Genomic DNA, 24,670 nt, shown 5'->3' on the forward strand with positions numbered 1-24,670 from the left:
ATCAACACACACAAAGGAACATCAAGAACTAGGATAATAACACTTGTACCTTTTCTGAGTTCGGGAATAGCCAAAAAAGATGCACTTAATGGATTGTGCATCTAACTTGTCCCTCTCGAGGCCTAGATTGTGGATGAAGCAGACACACCCAAAAACCCGAGGAGAAAGTGGAAACAAAGACACAATAGGAAACAAAGTAGTGAATGGGGAATGACCATCAAGGAGAGAAGTGGGCATCCGATTAATCAAGAAGCAAGAAGTAAGCACCACATAAATCCAAAAGGGTCTGGGAACATTCAAGTGATGCATGAGAGATCGAGTTATTACCAAAAGATGATTCTTTCTCTCAGCCACCCCATTTTGTTGTGGGGTGTAGGTGCATGAAGTATGATGTATAATGCCATATTGGTCCAAGTATTCTTGAAATGATGAAGAGAAGTATTCACGGTCATTAACGGAATGAAAAATTTTAACGTGAACACCAAATTGGTTGTGAATCTCAGCATAAAATTTTTGGAAAATGGTAAACAATTCACTCCTTTCTTTTATTAAATAGAGTTACATCATCCTTGAATAATCATCAACAAAAATGACAAAATATTTATATCCATTGTATGGCATCACTTTATAAGGATCCTAAACATCTGAATGAGCCAAAGAAAAAGGATTCGACATACGGTTATCAACCCCAGGACTAAAGGGAATACGACGATGTTTCTCCAATTGACACAGCTCACAATCCAAAACAGAAAGTTGACTCAACGAAGGAACCAAAGACTTCAAAACTTTCAGCGAAGGATGACCAAATTGGTTGCGAATCTCAGCATAAGATTTTTGGAAAATGGTAAACAATTCACTCCTTTCTTTTATTAAATAGAGTCACATCATCCTTGAATAATCATCAACAAAAATGACAAAATATTTATATCCATTGTATGGCATCACTTTATAAGGATCCTAAACATCTGAATGAGCCAAAGAAAAAGGATTCGACATACGGTTATCAACCCCAGGACTAAAGGGAATACGACGATGTTTCTCCAATTGACACAGCTCACAATCCAAAACAGAAAGTTGACTCAACGAAGGAACCAAAGACTTCAAAACTTTCAGCGAAGGATGACCAAATTGGTTGCGAATCTCAGCATAAAATTTTTGGAAAATGGTAAACAATTCACTCCTTTCTTTTATTAAATAGAGTCACATCATCCTTGAATAATCATCAACAAAAATGACAAAATATTTATATCCATTGTATGGCATCACTTTATAAGGATCCTAAACATCTGAATGAGCCAAAGAAAAAGGATTCGACATATGGTTATCAACCCCAGGACTAAAGGGAATACGACGATGTTTCTCCAATTGACACAGCTCACAATCCAAAACAGAAAGTTGACTCAACGAAGGAACCAAAGACTTCAAAACTTTCAGCGAAGGATGACCAAATCGACAGTGCCACTAGAGAGGAGAGAGAGATGACTAGAGAGCTGTTGATGTTCTTCCACCACCGTCAAGATAATACAATCTACCAGCTTCATGCCCTCCATCAATCTTTATCTCTGTCTTGAGATCCTGAAAAACACACGAAGAAGGGTTAAAAGTAATAGAGCAATTAAGTAACTTGGTCAAGTTACTAACATACATAAGGTTAAACGAAAATTTAGGGACATACAAAACTAAGGATAAAGGTAAGGGGGTCATGTTAACATTGCCAACACCACAAATGGAGGATGTGAAGCCATTAACAAGGGTAACAGATTGTGATGTTGAGCAATGAGAGAGGAAAGAAAACACACCTTGAGTTCCAGTCATGTGATCAGAGGCTCCAAAGTCAATAATCCAGGGATTGCGTGTGGATGCCTGACAAGCCATACCTGAGTGTGTAAGAGTGGTCGTGTTCTGCTAAGATGTGACTTGGACAATCCTCTCATACTCATCACGGGGGACACTCATCATCTCCTTCCTGGGAACATCTGTGGATGTAGGAAGCATCTGATCACCTAAATGACTTTCCTGTCTGAAACTGCTGTCACTAGTCATGGCATGATTGGCCCAAGTTGAGGGTGGACCATGCAAGTCATAGCAATAATTAATGGTATGTCCATCCATCACCACCACTCCGGCCATATACCAGTCCACTGCTACCACTACGGCCAGACTGAGCTCCTCGAGCTCCACCTCTAACACCATGGCCCCTCGACACTACAAAGGCTGATTTGTCGAAAACACTAGAGTTCTCAGTAGATCCAATGGAAATCCTCCGAAGTCGATAAAACACCTCTTCTAAGGAAGGAAGAACTGACCCTCCTAGTATCTGAGCCTGCACCGGTTCATACTCAGATTTCAGCCCCACCAAAAATCGAGTCACATCAAGTTGTTCTTTCTGTTGTTTTTGAACTTTGACATCAGAAGTGAGGGGGTGATAAACATTCAACTCATTACGAATGTTTCTCATACTAGCATAGTACTCTTCATGACTCTGATTGCCCTGTTGCATATTAAAGTATTCCTAATACAACTGATATACTCTAGTTGTATTGTCTTGGCCAGAATACAACTTCTTAGCATGGTCCCACACATCTTTGGCAGTGTCAAGAAACATGAAATTTACACTAATCTTAGGTTCCATACTTTTCCTCCCTTATGTGTTTCACTTTCTTCTTTGCCTTAAGATAAACTTCTATAGATTTAGCCCAAGGTACATAATTTTCTCCATTCAGTTTAATGGAGGTCATTTGAACATTTAGGTAGTTAGTAGGGACCATCACACTAGACTTGCTATCACTGTTGTCTCCCTTTGCTGAATTTGGCACACTACGCACTAGACCACACCACGCACTGATCAAACAAGTTTCAGCACTTGTTATTGCTGAAAGTTGCACTCTTTACACTACAAACCCTACCCCATGACTATTTGAAATCTCACGACACTGTATAAGGACCATTCCCCCTTCGAATCACACTGAAAACAGCATAAACCCTAGCACACTACAGTCCGAAATCCCACCATACGATCTTAAACATATTTATTATTTGATTCACAACAAAAAAAATGCATAGAAATCTCTTACCTAATCACCCGAAAATTAGTCCACACAAGACACCCACTGCACCACACGAATCAGCCCTCTTTTCTTCATCGATCAGGGGAGGGCTTTTTAGAAACTACAACAACCAACCACAAACAGCACAACTGGAGGCATAGAAACCTTCAAGGGAAAAGGGCAACCACTCCTTTTCAGCCCTTTCCTTATCCCCAATTGATGGCAAAGAAACCAAGAGAAAACCCTAGATTGGGTGTGCAGAAAACAAAAATCTGGGCAGAACCGAGTTGCTTAGTTGAGCTTTGATACCGTATTTTGATTCTACCTACCCTTGAGTCCTGTTACTCTGATAACAGTCAAGAAGAGAGAAGAAGAAATAAGAAAAAAAGAGAGAGAGAGAGAGAGAGAGAGAGGAAGGAGAAGAAAAGAAGAGAAGAAAGGGAGAGAAAGATCTGGTTCGAATGAGAGAAAAGATTACCTCTCCCATTCGGCCAGATGTATTTTAATATAATGGAAAAGACACATGTGCCCCTACTTAAGTGAGGGACACTAGTTATAGCATAATCTTACACATCAGCAACCTCAACATAAGCATAAAGACTGAAATACCCCTACATTCTCGACACTAAAACCAATAAATATACATTTAGCAGCCTTAGGATCATACTTAGAACGATGAGATCCCAAAATTTGAATAAAACAAGTGCATCCAAAAATTTTAAGAGGGATGGTATACAAATCTTTTTCAGGATGCAATAATGAAAAAAAAAACTTTCATATCCAGAACACAGGAAGGGACTCGGTTGATGAGATACATAGCTGTATGAATAGCATCCCCCCAAAAATGAATGGGAACATTAGAATTCAACATAGTGCTTCTTGCAACTTCCCAGATATCCCTATTTTTTCTCTCAACCACCCCATTTTGCTAAGGTGTATAAGGATAAGTACTTTAGTGAACAACCCCATACTCAAGAAAATATGAATTCAGGAGTTTAGTGAAGTACTCTTTGGCATTATTGGATATGAAAATTTTGATTCTAACTTCGAATTGAGTGATGACCATTTGGTGAAAAGCGCAAGTTAAAGTGGGAACCTCATCTCAAGAACACATAAGATAAACCCATGAGAAATGGGAGTAATCATCAACGAATAGTAAGAAATAGTTATACCCCCCATAGAAGGAATATGATATGGCCCCCACACATCAGTATGCATAATTTCAAAATAATTATTGTTTTTTTTATTATTTAAAAAATATGATAATTTACAATGTTTTGCAAGTTTACAATTCTCACATTTTAAAAAAGACATTTGAACTGACTTAAATAAAGTATGAAACAAGCTTTTTAAAGACCCAAACGATTATGCCAAAGCATAATCTGACTCATAGACTGAGAAACAAAAGACTTCACGACTCCTTTATCACTTCTAGGTGGGTGTTCGAGAAGGTAGATTACATTCATCTCATGGCTAGTCCCAATCACCTTCTTTGTCACAAGATCTTAGAAAATACAATGGTCAAGAAAGAAAGTTACTAAGCAATTTTGGCTTCTTGTAAGACTACTAACTGAAAGTAAATTAGTGCTAAGTCTAGGTACATGCAAAATCGAGGACAAGGTAATGGCATTAGAAACTTTGATGTTTCCCTTGCCAAAAATAGGAATAAGGGAGCCATCAACTATGGATACTTTATCTCTGCCTAAAGACAAATTATATGAAGTAAATAATAAAGACAAGCTTGTCATATGATCTGATGCACCAGTCTATAATCCAAGTAAGATTAGTGTTACCTAGAGTTGAGGCATGAAAAGCAGTGGCTCTTGTACCTAAGTGGGCAAAAGCCGATGTGGACGAGGGAGGTGCAGTGGTAACAGAGGTAGGCTGAGATGAATCTGTAAGTCCAGCTTCATTCTCCAACTGTGCCAAAGATGCCCTGTCTGCAGCTAAGGCCTCCAAAGAAATTGGTCAAGGTCCAAGAAGGGAAGAACCATCTGATGTAATAGCTGCATTTGCATTTCCCTTCTTATTCCTGAGTCTTTCTGGTACAAGATTAGGATGAAACTTCCAACAAGTGTCTTTTGTATGCCTAGGTATCTTGCAATACTCACAAAACACCCATTTCTTTCCTTTATTCTTCATCTCTTTCTCCCTCTCACCACCATGCTTTTGTCTTGCAGTTGCTAGTGCTACTTCCATTTGAGAATTTTGTAGCATAACCTTCCTCCTACTCTCTTCATTATGCACTAGGGAGTAGGCTTGGGAAATGTAACATTTTCCCTAGTGAAGAAGTTGTCTAACAATGCCAAAATCAGAACTCAGACCCGCAAGGAATTCAAAAACTCTATTTCTCTCAACCAACTTATTATAAGTTGCTACATCCTTATTACTTGTAGTTCGATAGTAATGAAAGAGAAAAGGAGGAAAAGAGAAGAAAGAGTGTTCTGTTCTATTGTATGGCTGGTGGTGTCCTAAGTTAATATTTATACTTAGGGCGATATCTTAACAAATAATGTAGCAAAAAACCGAAAATTCCCTCACTGGGCCGCCATATCTTACAACACTCCCCCTCAAGTTGGAGCATATATGTCAAACATGCCCAACTTGCCACATAATTCATTATATTGCAAATAGTGAAGACCCTTTGTAAGGACATCAGCTAATTGTTCCTTGGAACTGATGTAAGGAGTACAAACTTCCCCCTTTTCTAGTTTTTCCCTTATGAAATGCTTGTCAACTTCAATATGCTTGGTCCTATCATGAAGAATGGGATTGGCTGCAATATTAATGGCAATCTTGTTGTCATAGTAGAGAGACATTGGACCATCAATAGAGAAACCCAACTCTCCAATCAAATTCTTTACCCATAGCAATTCAGCAACTCCATGTGACATGGCCCTATACTCGGCCTCAACACTAGATCTAGCCACTACACTTTGTTTTTTGCTTCTCCAAGTGACCAAGTTTCCATCAACAAAGGTACAATATCCACTAGTTGATTTTCTATCATCAACTGCTCCAGCCCAATCTACATCCGTGTAGACTTCCACTTTCATATGACCATGTTTCTTGAAAAGTAACCCAGTTCTTGGATATTTCTTTAAATATTTGAGTATTCTCTTAGTTGCCTCTAAATGGAAGGATGTTGGTTCATGCATAAACTGACTAAGGACACCAACAACATAAGCTATATCTGGCCGAGTCATTGATAGGTAAAGAAGTCTTCCTACCAACCTTTGAAACTTCTTGACATCTGTCACCGGTTTTTCAGTACAATCACCAAGCCGATGGTTTTCCTCAATAGGGGAATCTACGAGCTTTGTTCCTAACTTTCCCATGTCTTGCAAGAGATCTAGGACATACTTCCTTTGGGAAATGAAGATGCCCTTTTTTGAGGGGGCAATCTCAATACCAAGGAAATAATGTAGTTGTCCTAGATCTTTCACCTCAAACTACATAGCAAGGGATTCTTTAACCTTTTGAATCTCAGAATCCCAATTCCTAGTAATCACAATGTCATCAACATAGACAATCAATACCACAACATTCTTCTGGTTTCTTTTGACAAATAGGGTATGGTTAGATTGGCACTGCTTGAACCCAATTTGTTGAAGAGCCAAGTGAAATCTGCTGAACCAGGCCCTTAGGGATTGTTTCAAACCATATAAAGATTATTTTAGTTTGCAAACTTTCCCTTCACACCCTTGTGGTTTGTGAATAGTGTTCATTTTAGCAATTAGGGCAAATGTTTGTGCATAATCGACCCCAACCTATGTATACCCTTTTACAACTAACCTGGCTTTATATCTTCAACTGACCCATCTGCTTTGTGCTTTACTATGAATACCCATTTGCACTCCACTAGCTCCTTGCCTTCAAGAAGATTCACCAACTCCCAGGTGTTGTTTTTGTGTAGAGCACAAATTTCTTCCTTCATTGCCTCTGCCCATTCAGGTATAAATAAGGCCTCTACAACACTTTTAGGAATGGAGACACAATCAATGACAGTCAAAAAGGCACGAAATGAGGGTGCAATGTTTTCATAGGACAAAAACTGGGCAATAGGATGCTTAGTAGTACATGATCTAACTCCTTACTTATGAGCAATCGGGACATCAAGATTATTAGTAGAATCATCAATAGCAATAGGTTCAGTAATGTCAAAGGGAACAAGGGTACCTGGGTTTTCCTTCAAGGAGTCAGATGGTGCTGGATGTATAGTCTCAAGAATAAAGGGAAGAGGAATTTGAGGAGCTTGCTTCTCTTCCTTCACACTATTCTCCCCCCTGGAAGAAGGATTCAGATTAAAAAAAGGACACATCCATCGATACAAAGTATTTATGAGTGACAGGATTAAAGCATTTGTATCCCTTTTGGGAAGATGGATAACCCAAGAAAACACATGGAACAAATTTAAGATCCAATTTACCTCTGTTTGGAGATAGATCATGAACAAAACACTTACAACCAAATACACGTAGGGGAATAGAGAATAAAGGGGATTGAGGGAAAAGAAGTTGATGTGGGGCCTTGTATTGCAAGAGGCGTGATGGCATACGATTGATAACATAAGCTGCAACCATCACAACATCAACCCAAAAAATGTTTTGGAACATGCATGTTAGGCATCATACTGTGGGCAACTTCAAGAAGATGTCTGTTCTCCCTTTCGGCAATGCCATTCTGTTGTGGTGTTCGGGCACACGAGCTTCTATGAAGAGATCCATGGTAGGAGAAAAATTCAACTAAGTCATGATGGAAGTATTCCTTTGCATTATCCGATTGGAAAATTTGGACCTCAATATGAAATTGAGTAAAACCATGCGGTGGAAATCTTGCACAATCTTGGGTACTTCTTCTCTAGAATGCATAGGATATATCCAAGTGTATCTCAAATAATCATCAATAAAGCTGATAAAATACTTGTATCCACCCTTAGTAGGTATGTTTACAAGGCCCCAAAAATCAGAAAAGACAACATGGAAATGCAAAGTAGATATTTTATTATTTGATGGAAAAGTTGTTCTACAATGCTTACTTAACTAACATGTTTGACAATGTAAACTAATGATAGACACAAACTTAAATAATTCAAGGAACATAACTTTCAAAGACTCAAAGGAAAAATGACCAAGGCAATTATGCCACAACCACAACTGACTTTTTGTAGACTGACTCATAAGACTCACAGAAGCCAATGCCACAGGACCAACTTTATTCTCCAAGATGTAGAGGCCATCAACCATATTTCCTTTACCAATCGTCCTCCCCGAGGTTAAATCTTGGAAAACACAAGAATGAGGAAAAAAGTTACACAACAGTTTAAGGATTGAGTAATACTGCTTATTGATTACAAATTAATAGGAAGTTTTGGAACATGAAGGCCATCAGGAAGGGATATAGATCCCTGACCAGCAATAGTGGATAAAGACACATCAGCAATTTATTTTGAAATAAATTTAACTTACCAATCATATGGTTTGATGCCCCTGAGTCAATGATCCAAGGTGAATTGGGAGCAGAGGTACACACATGAAATGCGGAAGCACCTTTACCTGATGTAGAAGCAAATGAAGTAGAAGGGGTCGAAACCAACCTATCCATCTACCCAAGAGTCCTACCGTACAGTTCCAAATGATCTCAAAAGGAGTTAATGATGTCTTCCTTGGGATCAGAATCACTACAATGCTCTTAGGAAAATCCAGTAGCCAAATTATTTGGTTGGTAATCTTGTGCAGCCAGATTTGTAGAAGTAAATTTCTTCTGAGGAGGCTTCTTTGTAGTGTTTTGATTCTTGGTTGCCCACTTGGGCTTCCCCACTAACTCCCAACATGTTTTTCAAGTGTGTCTAGGCTTTTGACAGTGCGTGCACCACAATTTGTCCTTGTCCTCACTTTTCCTTGATTCTCTCTTTTTCATTCCGATGTTATCCCCTCTTGCAGTCAGGGCAATAGGTTGCTCCCCCTCAGAAACATTCATTAGATTTTTTTTGCTCTCTTTGTCAACACTCTTGTCTGAATAGAAAAAAGAACAAGATAGAGAGAAGAAAAAGAATAATCTTAGAGGTGTCAAAAATGAATGACCTCCGCCTCAAAGAGTCTCTTATATATTAAAAGATATGTACAATTACAAGAATGCCCATATAGGGCTGAAAGAGAAAAGAAGAATAAGAAGTATAAGTAATGTACAACAAGGACTATACTAATAAGATACATCAAGTTATAGAGTCTCCACACCCCCCTCAAACTAATGCCTAGACATAAGCATCAGTTTGTCTATAAGAAAGAGATGTCAAACTCTAGTCATAGCTTTGGTGAAGATATCAACAATCTACATGTCTGAGGCTACATGAGGAAGCAATATAGACCTAGTAGTGAAGAGATATTGAATAAAGTGGCAGTCCACCTCGATGTGCTTGGTCCTCTCAAGGAAGATAGGGTTAGATGCAATCTTGATAGCACTGGTATTGTCTGCATAGAGAGGAATAGGAGTAGAGGGATGAATGCCAAGATCCATAAAGAGAGACTGTAACCAAACAATCTCATTGCAAACCGAAGACATGGCCCTATACTCTGCTTCAGTGGAAGACTTGGAGACTATTTTTTGTTTCTTACACTTCCAAGAGATGAGTGAACCACCCATAAAAACACACCACCCAGAAGTGGACCTACGAGTGTCTAGACAACTAGCCCAATCCATATCAGCATATGCTCTCAACTGAATAGGAGAGGAGGAGGAGAAGAACAACCCCTAGAGAGTTGTGTTTCTAACATATCAAATGATGCGATGAACAATAGTCATATGAGGTTGATGAGGAGCAGAAACAAATTGACTAACAACCTGAATAACATGAGAAATACCAGGCCGTTCATAGTGAGATAAATGAGGGACCCCACAAGCTAGCGATATAAGGTAGTATCAGGAAGTAATGGACCTTCAAATTTAGATAGCTTAAGATTCTTCTCCATAGGTGTATCGACATGCTTTTCATCATTAAGACCAACAAATTTAACAAGGTCAGAAGCATACTTCTGCTAACAAACAAAATACCCTCGATCACTACGATGTACTTCTAGTCCCAAGAAATATGTGAGAGGGCCCAAGTCCTTCGTGTGGAAGGAATTATGAAGTAATAGTTTCAATTCACGAATGCCTTCAGCAACTACAACATCGTGAAAGCGTTCAAACCATGCCCTAGGAGTTTGTTTTAGACCATATAGAGATTTTTTGAGGCAGCATACTAAAAAAGGATCATTGCAATATCCAGGTGGAGGCTTCATGTAGACCGTATCCTTCAACTGACCATGAAGAAAGACATTCTTCACATCAAGCTGGCATATGGTCCAAGACGGAGCAGCAAACACTGCTAAAAGAACACGAACTGTGGTGATCTTTGCAACAGGAGCAAAGGTTTCTTCATAGTCAATACCATACTCCTGACTATATCCCTGGGCAACTAAAGGTGCCTTGTATCGATCAAGAGATCCATCAGACTTTAGCTTAATGTTGTAAACCCAACGACTCCCAACAATGGATGCATCTGGAGGAGCAGGCACAAGATCCCAAGTGTCATTCTCATGTAAAGCATGAATCTCTGCATCCATGGCTTCCTTCCAATGAGGGCTACTATTAGCTTCCTAGTAGGAGCGAGGAACATCTGTGGAGGATAGGACAATAGACAAAGAGCTATGGTTTAAAGGAAAATCATAGCGGTCAGGAGGTCTAGATATACGAGTAGAACGACGAAGCGGAATAGAAGTATGAAGAGTGTCTGAAGTAGAGATATCACTTACAAGAGCAGTGATAGGATGATGATCTGAACCGGGATGAAGGAGAGTCACAGGTGCAGGGGCTAAAGCACGTAACCGCTTGCGAGAGAAGACGAGAAAGTTCTTCTCAGTAGAAGAAGGTGGAGCATCCTGTGAATCAAAGTTTGGCAAAATAGAAACAGACGGTGTAGACAGTCTAGCAATTCCAACAAAAAATGAAATGTGCTCAAGGAGAACAACATTACCTGATATACAAATGCGACGAATAGAGGGATCATAACAAAGAAATCCTTTGTGGACAGGACTGTAACCCACAAAGGCACACATGACAAACTGTGCAGACAATTTAGAACATTCACGAGAGGGAAGATGAACAAAGCACAGACATCCAAAAACATGAAGCATAGATAAATCTAGAGAACAACCAAATAACTTCTGAAAGGGAGACATATTACCAAGAACTGAGGAAGGAATATAGTTGATCAAAAACACCGCTGTATTGGCTGCCTCTACCCAAAAGGAAGGTGGAGTATGAGACTCCTACAATAATGTCCTCACAACACTGAGGATATGTCCATTCTTGCACTCAGCCACACCATTTTGTTGAGGAGTATCTGGACAACTTCGTTGCACTTATATTCCGTGGTCCTTCAAATAGGATAAAAAATCTCCACCAGTGTATTCTCCCCCTGAATCCGAACGGAGAATACGCACTTGTGATTGAAATCGAACCCGCACCATAGCATGAAACAACTTAAATGTTGGGAAAACCTCAAACTTGTGGCGAAGAAAGCATATCCATGTGTACCTGGTACAATCATCAATGGACGACACAAAATGTTTGTATCCAAGCCGAAAAGAGATAGAAGTAGTCTAGACATCACTATGTATAAGCTCGAAGGGAGAGGTAGTGTGCTCAGATATGTGAGGAAATGGTAAGGTACGACTCTTACTTAAGCAACAAGAAACACAAGATGTATCAAAGGTGTGCAAAGAAGGAACTTTATTCTTAATAAGGCCTGAATCAAACAAAAACTTTAATTTTTTAGAATGTAAATGACCTAAACGTTTATGCCATAAGTCCCAAACATTATTTCTATGACTCAGAAAGGAACTATAAGTGGAGGAACTGAAATAAACTGATCATGCTACTATTTGAGGCTTCTCAAACTCCAATGCAAACATACGGCCCAACCTGCGCCCCTTCCCTTTCACCTTCCTAGTGTTCCGGTCTTGAACTAAACATCCATCTTGAGAGAAAATGAGAATGTTTCCTTCATCAATTAATTGGCCAACAAAAATCAAGTTTGTAGTGAGATTAGGAACAAGAAGGGTCTTGGTAAGAAGGAAAGATGCAGTGGGTGAAAGCTTAAGAGACAGTGGGTAATGGTGAAAAGTTAAACATCATTTGTAGTAACAATTTGTTTGTGATGGGTTTTAGTAAGGTTGCTTGGTTGGTTAGGGTAGGCTCCTGTCATGTGGTTGGTAGCTCCGGAGTCAATGATCCAAGTATGAGAAGAAGAAACACAATAACCGGAAAACTCACCAAGTAAGCCAATAGCAGAAAGAGCAGAAGAAATAGCAGAAGTTACCAGTTGTTGAATGTTTTCCTCAACCATAGATGCCAGAGAATCACCTTTAACAAAAGAATCACCACCAGTAGTAGATTTCTTACTCCCATGTGCTACAACAGCAGTGTCAATTCCATTGGTTGATCCTTCCAGCTTTATAGGAATAATATCTTCTCTATTGGAGGCCATTTCAGCAAGAAAACAACAGTCCAGGTACAAGGATATTAGAGACAACCAAATTCAGCAATCAAGAACTCAGGATGACAATCCAAAAAAGGCAAGTTTTAAGACTGTTAAGTCTACATCCCTTCAAATATGAATCTGAAGTCTGAATCAAATAAATGGGAAGCAAGAAAACCCTAGGACGACACCAAATCTAGGGTTATAGGTTAATCGAGTCAGCCAATTGAGAGAAAACTATGATTTATCAACACAACAGGTGTCTTTTTCAAGAATGAGATATCTTGTGCTGATAGAAACAGTCCCTAGAAATCTCCAAACCAGAAACTGAGTGTAGTATTAAGAAGAGCTTGAGAGGACCCTTCAATCTAGAGAGAAAGAACTTAGATCGCAGGCTGATGTAGAAGGCCAGAAGTCCAAAAAAAAGTTACAGTCTAAAAAAGGAAACTGTACAGTGTTATAGCCCTAAGAAGATTAGAACTCCTTCGAAAATTTCACCAAATCAGATGTTGTTTGTAAGTAGAATAGATCAGGTCTAGGCGACACCAGATCTGAAGTCCAAAGTTGTTGTGGTCCAAAAAAGGAAACTGTACATTGTTGCCGCCCCAGGAAGAAGATCAGAACTCCTTCGAAAACTTCACCAAATCAGATGATGTTTGTAGGAAGAGTAGATCAGGTCTAGGTGACACCAGATCTGAAGTTTGGTCTCAAACCAATGTCTCACAAGAGAGATATAACAAAATCTCCCCTGCTAGTTAAGCAAAGAAGACTGAACAGAAAAGGGTTGATCAAAACAGCCCTAATATGACAGGATTACTACTTCTAGTGAGTTTCACGAGAGAGAGAAAATAGATCAAAGAGTAACCTGCTTTGATACCATGTCAATACTCTTGTCTAAATAGAGAGAAGAACAGGAATAATCTTAGAGGTGTCAAGAATGAAGGACCCCCACCTCAAAGAGTCTTTTATATATTAAAAGATATGTACAATTATAAGAATGCCCATATAGGGCTGAAAGAGAAAAGAAGAATAAGAAGTATAAGTAACGTACAACAAGGACTATACTAATAAGATACATCAAGTTATAGAGTCTCCACACTCTTCAGATTGGACTAGGGCATATACTTCCTGAACTGAAGGAAGTTCCCTACTTCCTAAAATTTGTATCTGAAGAGGCTTATAAGCAAGATTCAACCCATGCAAGAAAGCAAATACTCGCTGTTGGGAGACAAGTTTTTTGTATGCTATCCTCATCATTCTTCCACTCAATAGTCTGATAATAGTCCAGCTCCTTCCAGACAGATGTAAGGGCTGGAAAATATGTAGATAGGCTAGGCCCCCTTGCTTACAAGTAGATGATTCTGCTTGAAGCTGATAAATTTTGTCAAAGTGCCTCTGTTCAAAATAGGTTGCCTTGGCTTGTTCCCAAATTTCACAAATTGTGTCATCCCATATGAAATTTTTCTTCACATGAGGCAGCATGGAACCTAACAGCCATGACATAACCATGCTGTTTTCTTGATCCCATCGATCATGTTCAGCAGTACCAGACTTTGGTTCTTTTATTTTTCCACTTTGCCTTCCCCCTAGCTGTGATATACAGCTTGATGCCTTTGGACCATTCTAGATCATTTAGGCCATCAAAGGGGGTAATAGACATAGAGAATTTCATGTTTTCCATTCCCCCGTTTAGGTTTCCTTGATGGGAAGTAATACCAGAGGTTGCTAAATCCTCAGTAGCCATTTTTCTCAAAAAAACTTTACTGCTGATTTTTCAAAAACAGACTAAGATAGAACGTTTGTACTTATGTAGTTTAAAAAGGTCCCCAATATAGTTTTAGCTAGACTGTAGGTCAATAAACCTTAGCCGAAACATTTCAGCTTATAAGAGAAGAAGACAACCAGCACCTACAACTTCAAAACTGTGACATTCACAGTGGTCATACACTTAGATATAAATGTAACAGTACATACCTGGCTTCCACGACTTACAGCCCATAGAAAAACCTTAGGAAAAAACTCCTTACTGCATTCGGCTGCCACCACAAACCTAGGAAGACTCCTTACTGCATTCGTTTGCCACCACACTGCCACCACAGACTTCTTCTTGGTACAGCGACCAAGAGAGAAGAGAGGAAAAAACAAGGACTAAAGGTTGCACCCAGATGAAGAACACGATGGAGTCTTCACCTCCTCTTCCAATCAAAAAAGGTTTTCAGATGAAGAACACGATCTGAGAAGGTTGTGCCCAAATCAGTGCTCTGATACCATGTAGTTCGACAGTAATAAAAGAGAAAAGAAGAAGGAAAAGAGAAGGAAGAGAGAAGGGAGAGAGAAGAAAGAGTGTTTTGTTCTATTGTATGGCTGGCGGCGCCCTAAGTTAATATTTATACTTAGGGTGACAGCTTATAACAAATAACTTAGGAAAAAACCAAAACTTCCCTTACTGGGCTGCCACATGTTACAACATTGCTCTCCTACTCAATTGTTTCAAGGTGATCTATCTCATGCCATAAGGATTTCAGAGTATAGAAATAAACCGATACAGGTTTCTTCCCCTGCTTCAGATTGTTCACTTTAGTTTTCAACTCATAATCCCTAGCCACATCAAGTGGCTGCGAGTAAGTCTCTTTCATACTATCCCAAATATCCTCGGCTGTCTTTGCCCAAAGGTAATTTCTACTAATATGGGGCTGCATCGAATTGCACAACCATGTCATCACAAGATAATTTTCTTAAATCCATTTTGCATAAGAAGGGTCTTCCTTGGCTGGTTTCTTAGTGTCTCCAGTCACATAGCCTAACTTTCCCCTTCCTCCAATGGCCGTCATGGCAGATTGAGTCCACTCCAAATAGTTTGAACCATCAAACCTGATTGTGGTAATCTGAAAAGGATTGTTATCAGTCATACTAACAGCCCCTCCAGCACCTTCTCTAGCAGATTTTTGTTCACTCCCAAAGAACTCCATGCTGGACTCAACAAAGAGAAGAAAAAGGACACAATCAGCTCCCCTTTTGAATACAAAAAAACCCCCAAAACTAAGAATAGGGACAACAATCCAGTAGGTTTTTTGTTTTTCTTAAAACAAACCCTAGAAACAGTCTTGGAGAAAGTTAAAAAAAGAGCAGCCGCTCCTCATAGGGATTCCAAGAACCCTACCTCCTGTTACAAAACTTCAGGGAAACTGAAAATCTACCCAGAAACTTCTGGGTGGCACCTTCAATATGAGATTTAAGCCCTAAATCTCACTCAAACTAAGTTTCTCTGGTTCTTCTTGACTGCTGGGCAATCTCCAAGAGCAGAAGTGTCTTGGGTAAGCTTCAAACTCCACCAATCTCCAAGAATCAGGCCACGAAGAGAGCTAAGTCTCCAGCCCTAATAAAATTTCATGCAGCCGGCTGGGAAGAGCTCACATGAGATTCACAAGCAGAACTAAACCTGCTCTGATACCAAATTGAAGTTACTGCTGTTAGCAGAATTTTTATGTTGAAAGAATAACCCAGAAATCAAAGAGAAGAGGAGAGAAGAAGACAATACAACCTTCAAATTTTGGTGAAGAACAACTGTAAAAATAAAGTGTCTTGCTGGCTTTTTGTACAGCTTCTCATTGTACAAAAGACTTTTTCATTAATATAATTATACTTTACCTTTTGCTTAAACAAAAAAAAATAAAATAAAGAGTCCTACTATGGTGCAGTGCTGCAATGTAAAGCCTACCCCATATAGAAATAGCAAGGAGGGTGAGGTTATAGGTAGGCAAACTTATTTGGTAGGTCCACAGGGTGTGTGTGGCTATATGAGGTAAGCTTTATGTTGCAGAAGATGTACCTTAGCATGTTCCAAATAAAAATCTTAGATATGAAAAACAAGTAAATTGATCTTAAAGTATCAATCCTAGGCCTATGTAGGAAAATAAGAAGCTTCCTCAAAATATGGTATTAACTTCCACCAAAACCAAACTAATTCAATTATAAAGACTCAAATTCCAATTCTATGGCAACCAAAGTACTACCTACCCGATTAAAGTATAATATCACACTTCTATAATTTTTTGTCTCAATTGGTTTTGAATACTCTAATTGAAACATTACAACTCTAAAAAACATATAACACAAAAGAACGTTTTTCTAAAACTTAAGGAAAACGATTATTTTTCTTATTTGTTAAGAATTATATAAATATTACTGTATGATCTTGACCATAAAGCTATAAACAATCTTTTTATGTATAGTTTGATATTAAAAATATTATATGCATAGTGATTTATATTGCTTTTTATCTTTTGTGATTAAATTTTAGATAGTTTCTGTATAATTATTTCTATGTATATAAATGTCAATATTATCTTTGCAATGTTTTAGTAAGCTTCCACAAACTTTCACTTATTGAGTTCACTTCCTCTTGGGCCACAATTTACACTGAAATCATAGTTTAAACCTTGCTTCAAAAATTGGTTACTGAATATGGGTGAAAGATACATATTTCTAACTGCAATTTCTCCCTCATTCTTTCCAATAACTCAAGATGGTAGAGAAGAGATTACATTTCACCCCTAGATGATTTAGCATCTCACATAGGAGCTTTTATGCCATCCATCAATAGATGGTTAAGCATTCTATCAGATTTACAAAATTCTATGTACAAAGATGATCACATTTACCATTATGCGCCTTGTATTTGCTTGGATAGAGGTAACCACAATGCACACTGGCAACAAAGAAACCGAGAGACAGCCATAGAGTTGGCAGTTTTCTATTTCTAAAATCCTAACTTCTTCCTCTCTTCAAATTTTATTTTCAATTCTTCTATAGTTGGCAGTTTTCTGCCACTTCTTGCAGTTGTACTCCACCATGTCATAAGCTCATCCTGTAAAACATCAAGGAGTCATAACAACTTAGAACGGTGTGATATTGGTAGTAGGTGTCTATACACTGCCTAACTGAAACAATAATAAGCAATTGGATTTACAACAAAAAATTCTTAATTGAACTATTGAAGTTAGTTTAATAATGTTCTGCAGCAGAACATTTTACTTGGACAGCAATGCTATATACAACCAAACAAATGCTATATGGTGAAACAGGCTACAAATATTTTTTTTTATTATTACAGTTTTTGCAAAACTTTAAGACAAAAATTTAGCATCATCTTACATGTATACAATAAACCTCTTTGTTCTTTAAAATCCATGTTATCCTTGTATTGAATGTTTAATTGAAAATTGAATATTATAACCAACTTTTCAATCATATTGAATCTTAAATATCCTTGTTACAGTACTTGAACAAGTTAAACCTCAACCAAGTGTGGAAGATCAGATTTGGTGGCTGCATGTTAATTCTGGAATTTTCAAAGTCAATTCGATGCTACATATCCTTTTGGCTGTGGATGCTGAAACCACGCCTTGGATTTGGATTTGGAAGTAAAAGATTCCCTCCAAGGTGATCTTTTTTACTTGGACAGCAATCAAAAGGAATGCTCCTACCATTGACATTTTTAAGAAGTAAAGGTTTGTACCTTGTCAATAGATGTTTGTGTGACACAGATGAAGAGAATATCCTACATCTCCTAGTAAAAAAACTGCACCTACTCACAGGCATTGTGGCTTCATGATTTGAAATTGTTTGGGGTGTCCAGGGTCAACCCTCCTGATGTGGAGTCTCTGTTCTCTACTTGGAGAATGCAAGCTTTCTGCAGAAGGGGAAGAGTTCTCTAGAATATGTTACCTTTTGCAATCTGTTGGTGCATATGGAGGGAAAGACACAACCGGATCTTTGAAGATGTCTCCCTGCCCACTGAGGAGCATTGTGGCAAGGTCGAGAGGACTGTTCTAAAGTGGGCCTTGATCAACAAGATGTTTAGGGGACTAAAGTATAATCATTTCACAGATCATTGGGGTTCTATTCTGTGGGATGACACCTTTTCTGGTTGATGTTGTTCTTTGTATTATGCTTTTTCTTTGGCATTTGTATGCTCCCTTGTAGTCAGATTTAAAGGAAATCTCTCCCTTTACAGCCTTTTCCTTCTCTTTATCTAATGAAATTATTACCACTTTTCAAAAAAAAAATATTTCTACAAAATAGGCAAAGTCAGCATATAAGAGGTGAATATTAGGCCCAAAATGCACTGTTTTTTATATAGATATCACCGAGGAAATATTTTCAGAAGCATCATCACATGCAATATTTTTTTTTTTTTTATGAATGAGTAATTTTATTAAAGGGAAAAAAAGGAGAGTAGCAATCAGCCTTGGAGGAGGCATGAGATGCTGCCCCCCCATTGGGATGAGTACAGACCCAACTCTTATCAGTAAACAAAACTATAAGTTAACTCATTACAAAGAAACCCAAGAAGCCCCTTGTTTAGCCAGGGATTCTGCCAAGGCATTTGCTGATCTACTAACCCAATGGAAACTGACTGACATATTTCTTGTGAGCCATTCTACTTTTTTCATAAGATCTCTTTAGCCCCAAATAATATTACATGCATTATTAATATCAAGAGCAGTATTTTGCAACTGAGTCACTGCTTGCCCTATTGGTATGAACATATTTCTGAGTCAAAACCAATTGTTGCCGGACTGGGAAGGTCTAATTTCATATAACAAAACTATTTGACAGTAAAATTGGAAGAGGATAAGTTCTTTGATCATCCTGAATTATGGGGAAGTAGTAATTTAGCATGGGAGAGAGGATAGAGAGAATGGTTACAAGGGTATAGAGATAAAGTTTAGGGGAAATTGTTGAGTAGGCTTGTACTATACTCCATTCTCTTTCATAGTAAAGAACAGATTCATCTATGTATGAATGTAAATATGTATTTGTTGTGGTTCTGTGCAAGAATAATGTTTGAAAATGGATTTCTCAATAGTAACCCCAAATATTTGGTCAAAGCTTTGTTAAGTTTAATTGAGTTGACCAAAATTCAAAATGGCCAAAAATCCAGTTTGACAAGATACATTTTATTAAGACACCTGTTGATTTAGGGTTCTATCAATCTAGAAAGAAAAATAACGGATATGTGAATTTGTGATATTCATTGTTCTTATTTTTACTTGTCACTAAATTTCCGCCATATGGTCATAAACAAGCTAACTTGACATACGTTGGACATTTATAACACTTTTTGGTGGTGTAGATTCTTAATCTTCCTCAATGATTTTTGGTTTGATGTCCTAGTGACCTTATTTTATTAGACAAAAAAATCTAACCATTACAAAGTGACAAACCTACATTGGGTAATGGCCTTCAATCAAGGTTCAAAATATTGATACGCCCGACATGCCGGTAGAGGCGTATCGGTAGTTTTTTTAGTTTTTTTTTCCAGTCCGGTTCAGAGGGGCCAGTTTAAGGTCCGTCCACCCCCCCTGAACTGGTCAAAACCCCAATACACCCTCTGTAGGGGCGTATCGGGAAGCTCCCGATACGATACATATCGGCCGTTACGTATCGATACTTTGAACCTTGCCTTCAATATGTGAAGGCCAATGCAGAACCACATAATTTTGAAATAAGATATGACATATCCAAAGTGGAATATCTACTTCAATATGTGAAGAATACTACAGAATTCATAACATCTGTTACTGAGCTACAGAAAGACATTGTAAAAGGTAATTATGATTTCAAAGTACAGAATCTATAAAATATGTTGGATAACCATGTTAGTTCCATAGTTTGAGGATTATCGAGATAAAAGTAACAATAAGAATATTTGATGATGTATCCCAACCTCTTGCAATGTTCTGCAGTGATATCTATGGGATGTATATCAGAATAATATGCAGTGATATCTGTGAGATGTATTTGTTGGAAAGAACCCAAAGGTTAAGTGGGTGGGCTTTGAGGGGACATGGATGTCATCTTGGGGAATTTCTCCTCATAATATTTGGCTTAAGTTTGACTTTTTCAAGGATTATGAATTCAATTTTTATCTGTTTTTTTATCAATAAAACATTTTCAGCTTCTCACTGTAACAACTCAACTCAACAAAGCCCCGTTCAAACTATACAGGGTCAGCTAAATGAGCCAATACTGTTTGCACATTTTACCTTATCAGGGGACACCCCATTCAAATTTTGAGTCCTCAAATCTCTTCTTTAAGTCAATCCATATTCTTCATCCTTTCTCTAGCTCTTCTAGAACCATCTACTTGCATCAAAATATTCTTTACCAGGCAGCAGGTACTCCTTATGTTCATGTCTAAACCATCTTAGTCTACTGTCCCTCATTTTGTTGCCTATTCGGATTATTCTAGATCCCCATGAAGGTACTTTCTCTAGTAAATGGTATAGTGTTATTTTATCTAATGCATAAAGTTCCATTCTTATCAAATCTCAATCATAACAGAGACCATACTTTTCAAATGCATCACTATATTTCAGATGAGATTTTACCTCAAGGAAATCATGGTTAGAGACATAGTGACTCTCAACTAAGCTTTTGAAACCTCCAATATCCACAGAAAGAGGAATATCAGAACTCCCAAATGATCTGTCTTGTGACACCCCTATAATATTTCAAGAGTAAAAAGTGAGGAAAAGAAAGAAAGAAAGGAAAATAATGAATTAAAACAAAATTTAGTTGTTAAATATATGCATTGTGAACCTTTTTCATATTTAGACAAATTAAATTTGCAAAACAAATGAACAAAAAAAAGAAAGAAAGAAATGCTTATTTGATTGTCTGTTTAGAACAATTACATCAAAATATTTAAACAAACGAACCAAAAAAGTTGTTTAGTTTTATCTATAATTCCAAGCTTACCATTTATACAAGCCACATAGTAACCTGTCCCCCCTAGTCCTTCGTCCCATTTCCCAAGACGCAAACGAAGGAAGAACCCCTCAAGACTAAAAGCTAAACTTGGAGATGTCATCCATCTAGTAGAGACATAAAATGAAAATTCAATCAATTGTAAACACAGATAACTTAGAAAATGAAAAGGATAGAGTATGGGTGTTTATACAAAGGTAGAAATACAATCATGAAAGACCTCTAGTACAAGGTAATGGTTTTGTGGAGATAATTATTATATGCAATGATTTAATGCACAAAGGAAGAAGAAAAATTCCAAGATATTCTTATTCAATGATTGATTTGGTTACCATTGGCTATAGGAGTTGGAGATATTCCTATTGAGAGGAATTAAGGTTGACTGGATCATCAGAAAGTGGATTGCAGTGATTAGATCCTTAGTCAAAGAGTACAGAAAGTTAGCTTATGATACTCTCTTAGTGAGTACACTAATTTAAACTTTATAGTATGTTCCCTAATAACCTTTGTCTATGACGGTTTGGAGGGATCTTCAGGAATGGAGACAGTGCCATGAGTCCATGGCTCTAGCTTATGACCTGTCAGAACAAAGTATTCTGAGAGAACCAAGTATTTGTCTATTGATATAGGTTTCAGACTACTAGTATCTATAGATTATCAGGGGACATGAATTGATAGTTCCTAGGCTGTGATAAGATGGATGAGGAACAGGATCAAATCCATCTGTTCTTGGAGACTGTGTTACAAGATCAGAGAGGTGAACATTGAAAGAGTAAACTCTCAACATATTTTGAAAATGACACAAGTTACCTCACTTGTAAACACTAATTACAGTTTTACCATCTTATTTTAGGGTAAATTGCTAAAACCTTCCCTGAAGTTGATAATCATTGCTGAAACCTCCCCTTAAGTTTGGTAATTGCAATCACCTCCCCTGAACTTTTTTGACACAGTTGCAAGTAGACCCCTCTGTTAAAATCCTCTAACAAGAGGCACGAAAATGTCCAAAATACCCATGTGATTACTATCAAGGCTGGTTTTTACAAAAAAAAAAAAAAAATCAATACAAACTTTATGAACAACAAAAATAAGAGATTTTAAAGTTGCAATTTTACCTTTGAGCAATTGATATGAAGGTCAAATTAAAAAAAAATGGAAAAGTGATTGTAAGTGCTTGGCATAGTGATTGATATAGAAAAATTTTGGAAAATAAACATTTTGGTCAAAAGTAACTGCATGGGTATTTTGGACATTTCCGTGCCTCTTGTTAGAGGATTCTAACAGAGGGGTCTACTTGCAACTGTGTCAGAAAGTTCAGAGGAGGTGATTGCAATTACCAAACTGCAAGGGAGGTTTCAGCAGTGGTCAACTTCAGGGGAGGTTTTAGCAATTCACCCTTTATTTTATTTTATTTTTATGAACCCAATTTTAATTTTTTGTTCCCAAACTAATGCTATAGTGTACAATGTTTGCCCCTTCAATAAGGACAAGAATGTTATTTTTGTCTATATGATATACAAGAAGGTGCCAAAAGGGTAAAATAGAAATTTTGAAAATTTTAAATGTTACTTGATTACTTTCAGTCACTAAAACCAATGGCATATTAGTGGAGGGGTAGAATAAATAACTTAACTCCAAACTACAAGGGGTGGGTAAGTTAATAGGTAAACATGAGGAGAGGTCTTAGTATTTGATTGAAATCCTAGGAGAGCTATAAGTAATTTACCCTTTTTAATTTTTATTATTATGTTGGTTTAGGATGGACCTTCATTCCATAAATCTAATTTTTTTGCATTGTATAATCATAGTTGGCTTGATATGATAGATCTAACTTAGATACTTTTTTAGAATTTTATTATGTATTAATGATATCATTGGATAAAATTCCTTACAAATTCTATGTTATTTGTTTTCAATTGTTTCAAAATTTTCATGTTCATTTTGATTTTTGAATACCTCATAGACATCCTCTCATTGAGAAGAACTTTGGGGGAGTATTTATTAGATGTAGTGGATTCATAATGGCAATGCATTCAGGTCCTGCGGGTTATGGATATTCTATAGGGGCAGAACTGATGGCAGTCCTACACGATTTGAAATTGGGCAAAGCCTCAATTATAGAGACATCATAGTAGAAGGTGATTCGAAAGTAGTGGTCAGATGGTTCAGATGCAATGCAATGGGAACAAGGAAATACAGATGTATCTTGTGGGAAGTTAAAAGTTTGGCTGCTGAACTAAATGCTACATTTCATTGGGCGCCTAGAGGTGCCAATAGCATGGCCAATGCCTTGGCTAGACAAGGAGTCTACAGGGAGAAACTATTTTGTGGGTGGTTCCAATGGGGGACCAGTTGTAAATATGCACTTTAATTTGAGGATAGGTATGAAGCAAGCCTACAAGGGGGTGGAAGACACAGAGCTGTACAATATTCTTTTAATATCCTAACAAAATTGATTGTTCACAGATAAAAAATATTCCTTTTCATTATGATAAAGATCTCTTAAATGTTTGCAGCACATTCAAATTTAAGAGATTGGGGAGACTCTCTTGTATTATTATCTCTGAATTAATAAAATTTTACCTCACCTTCAGTCAAAAAAAAAAAAAAAGAGATTGTAAAACAAAATTAGCAGAGGTGATAAGTTAATTAGGTAAATTATTGAATGACTCATGCACGACTGATGTATCAAATCTTTAATTTTTAACTTTAAATATTTTTTCAGCATGACTTAGCAAAAAGATATCCTATTTTGAATTTCCATTCCCCCACCCCAAGAGAAAATTTTTGTTCTGCCCTGGGTTGGTTATTCAATCCCTAACCTTGATTCTCAAATTTCTAGCCTCAACTTTCTTATTGGATAAACATGATAAATTTTTTACATTATCATAGCCTTCAATCCTAAGCACATCAAAATTGTCTCTCAAGCTTAATTATAAATTAAATTCTTTAAGCCAATTGTAGAACACCCTAAGTGCCTTCCTCATGTAGCTACTATAATCATTTTTAGACTATAATGCAACAGTTCATTTCTTCAAATCAGCAACATGGTTTACCATATTTTGTGAAACTTTGATTTTAATTAAAGTGAAAAAATTAAAATGACTAAATTTTGGATGAAACTTTGGAATTCCACTGATCCATTTCAGTGAATTTGAGGTAGAAAACTTGGCCAAAATATGTAAGATAATTAAAAAGATAAAAAAATTATACAAACAATGGCTACTTTATTCTCTTTCAATAAGAAATTAAAATGACTAAATTTTGAATATCCATTGTACCTATTACTTGTTTATCTATGGCAGTGGATATGCACAAAAGAATAAAA

General features: G+C 37.4%; 1 protein-coding gene across 14 annotated transcripts in view; it reads right to left on the reverse strand.

The window, feature by feature from the left end:
• Positions 1-631: 631 nt before the first annotated feature.
• Positions 632-24,670, reverse strand: part of LOC104609531 (uncharacterized) — a 30,017-nt gene continuing 5,978 nt past the window's right edge. For 8 of the 14 annotated variants that reach the window (XM_088900893.1, XM_088900895.1, XM_088900890.1 and 5 more), the window contains 3 exons: positions 21,334-21,449; positions 20,964-21,076; positions 16,996-17,434 (listed from right to left, as the gene is read on the reverse strand). In XM_088900893.1, the coding sequence (XP_088757019.1) occupies positions 17,327-17,434; positions 20,964-21,076; positions 21,334-21,449 (337 nt within the window). In that variant the 3' untranslated portion in view covers positions 16,996-17,326. Of the gene's footprint in view, positions 1,576-8,408; positions 11,625-11,672; positions 15,538-15,727; positions 16,012-16,995; positions 17,435-20,963; positions 21,077-21,333; positions 21,450-24,670 lie in introns of those variants that run through there. The other 6 variants (XR_016083968.1, XR_016083965.1, XR_016083966.1 and 3 more) reach the window with 6 other exon arrangements.

The sequence above is a fragment of the Nelumbo nucifera genome, chromosome 3 (assembly GCF_055504915.1).
Source record: "Nelumbo nucifera cultivar China Antique chromosome 3, China Antique-T2T, whole genome shotgun sequence".
Taxonomy (NCBI): domain Eukaryota; kingdom Viridiplantae; phylum Streptophyta; class Magnoliopsida; order Proteales; family Nelumbonaceae; genus Nelumbo; species Nelumbo nucifera.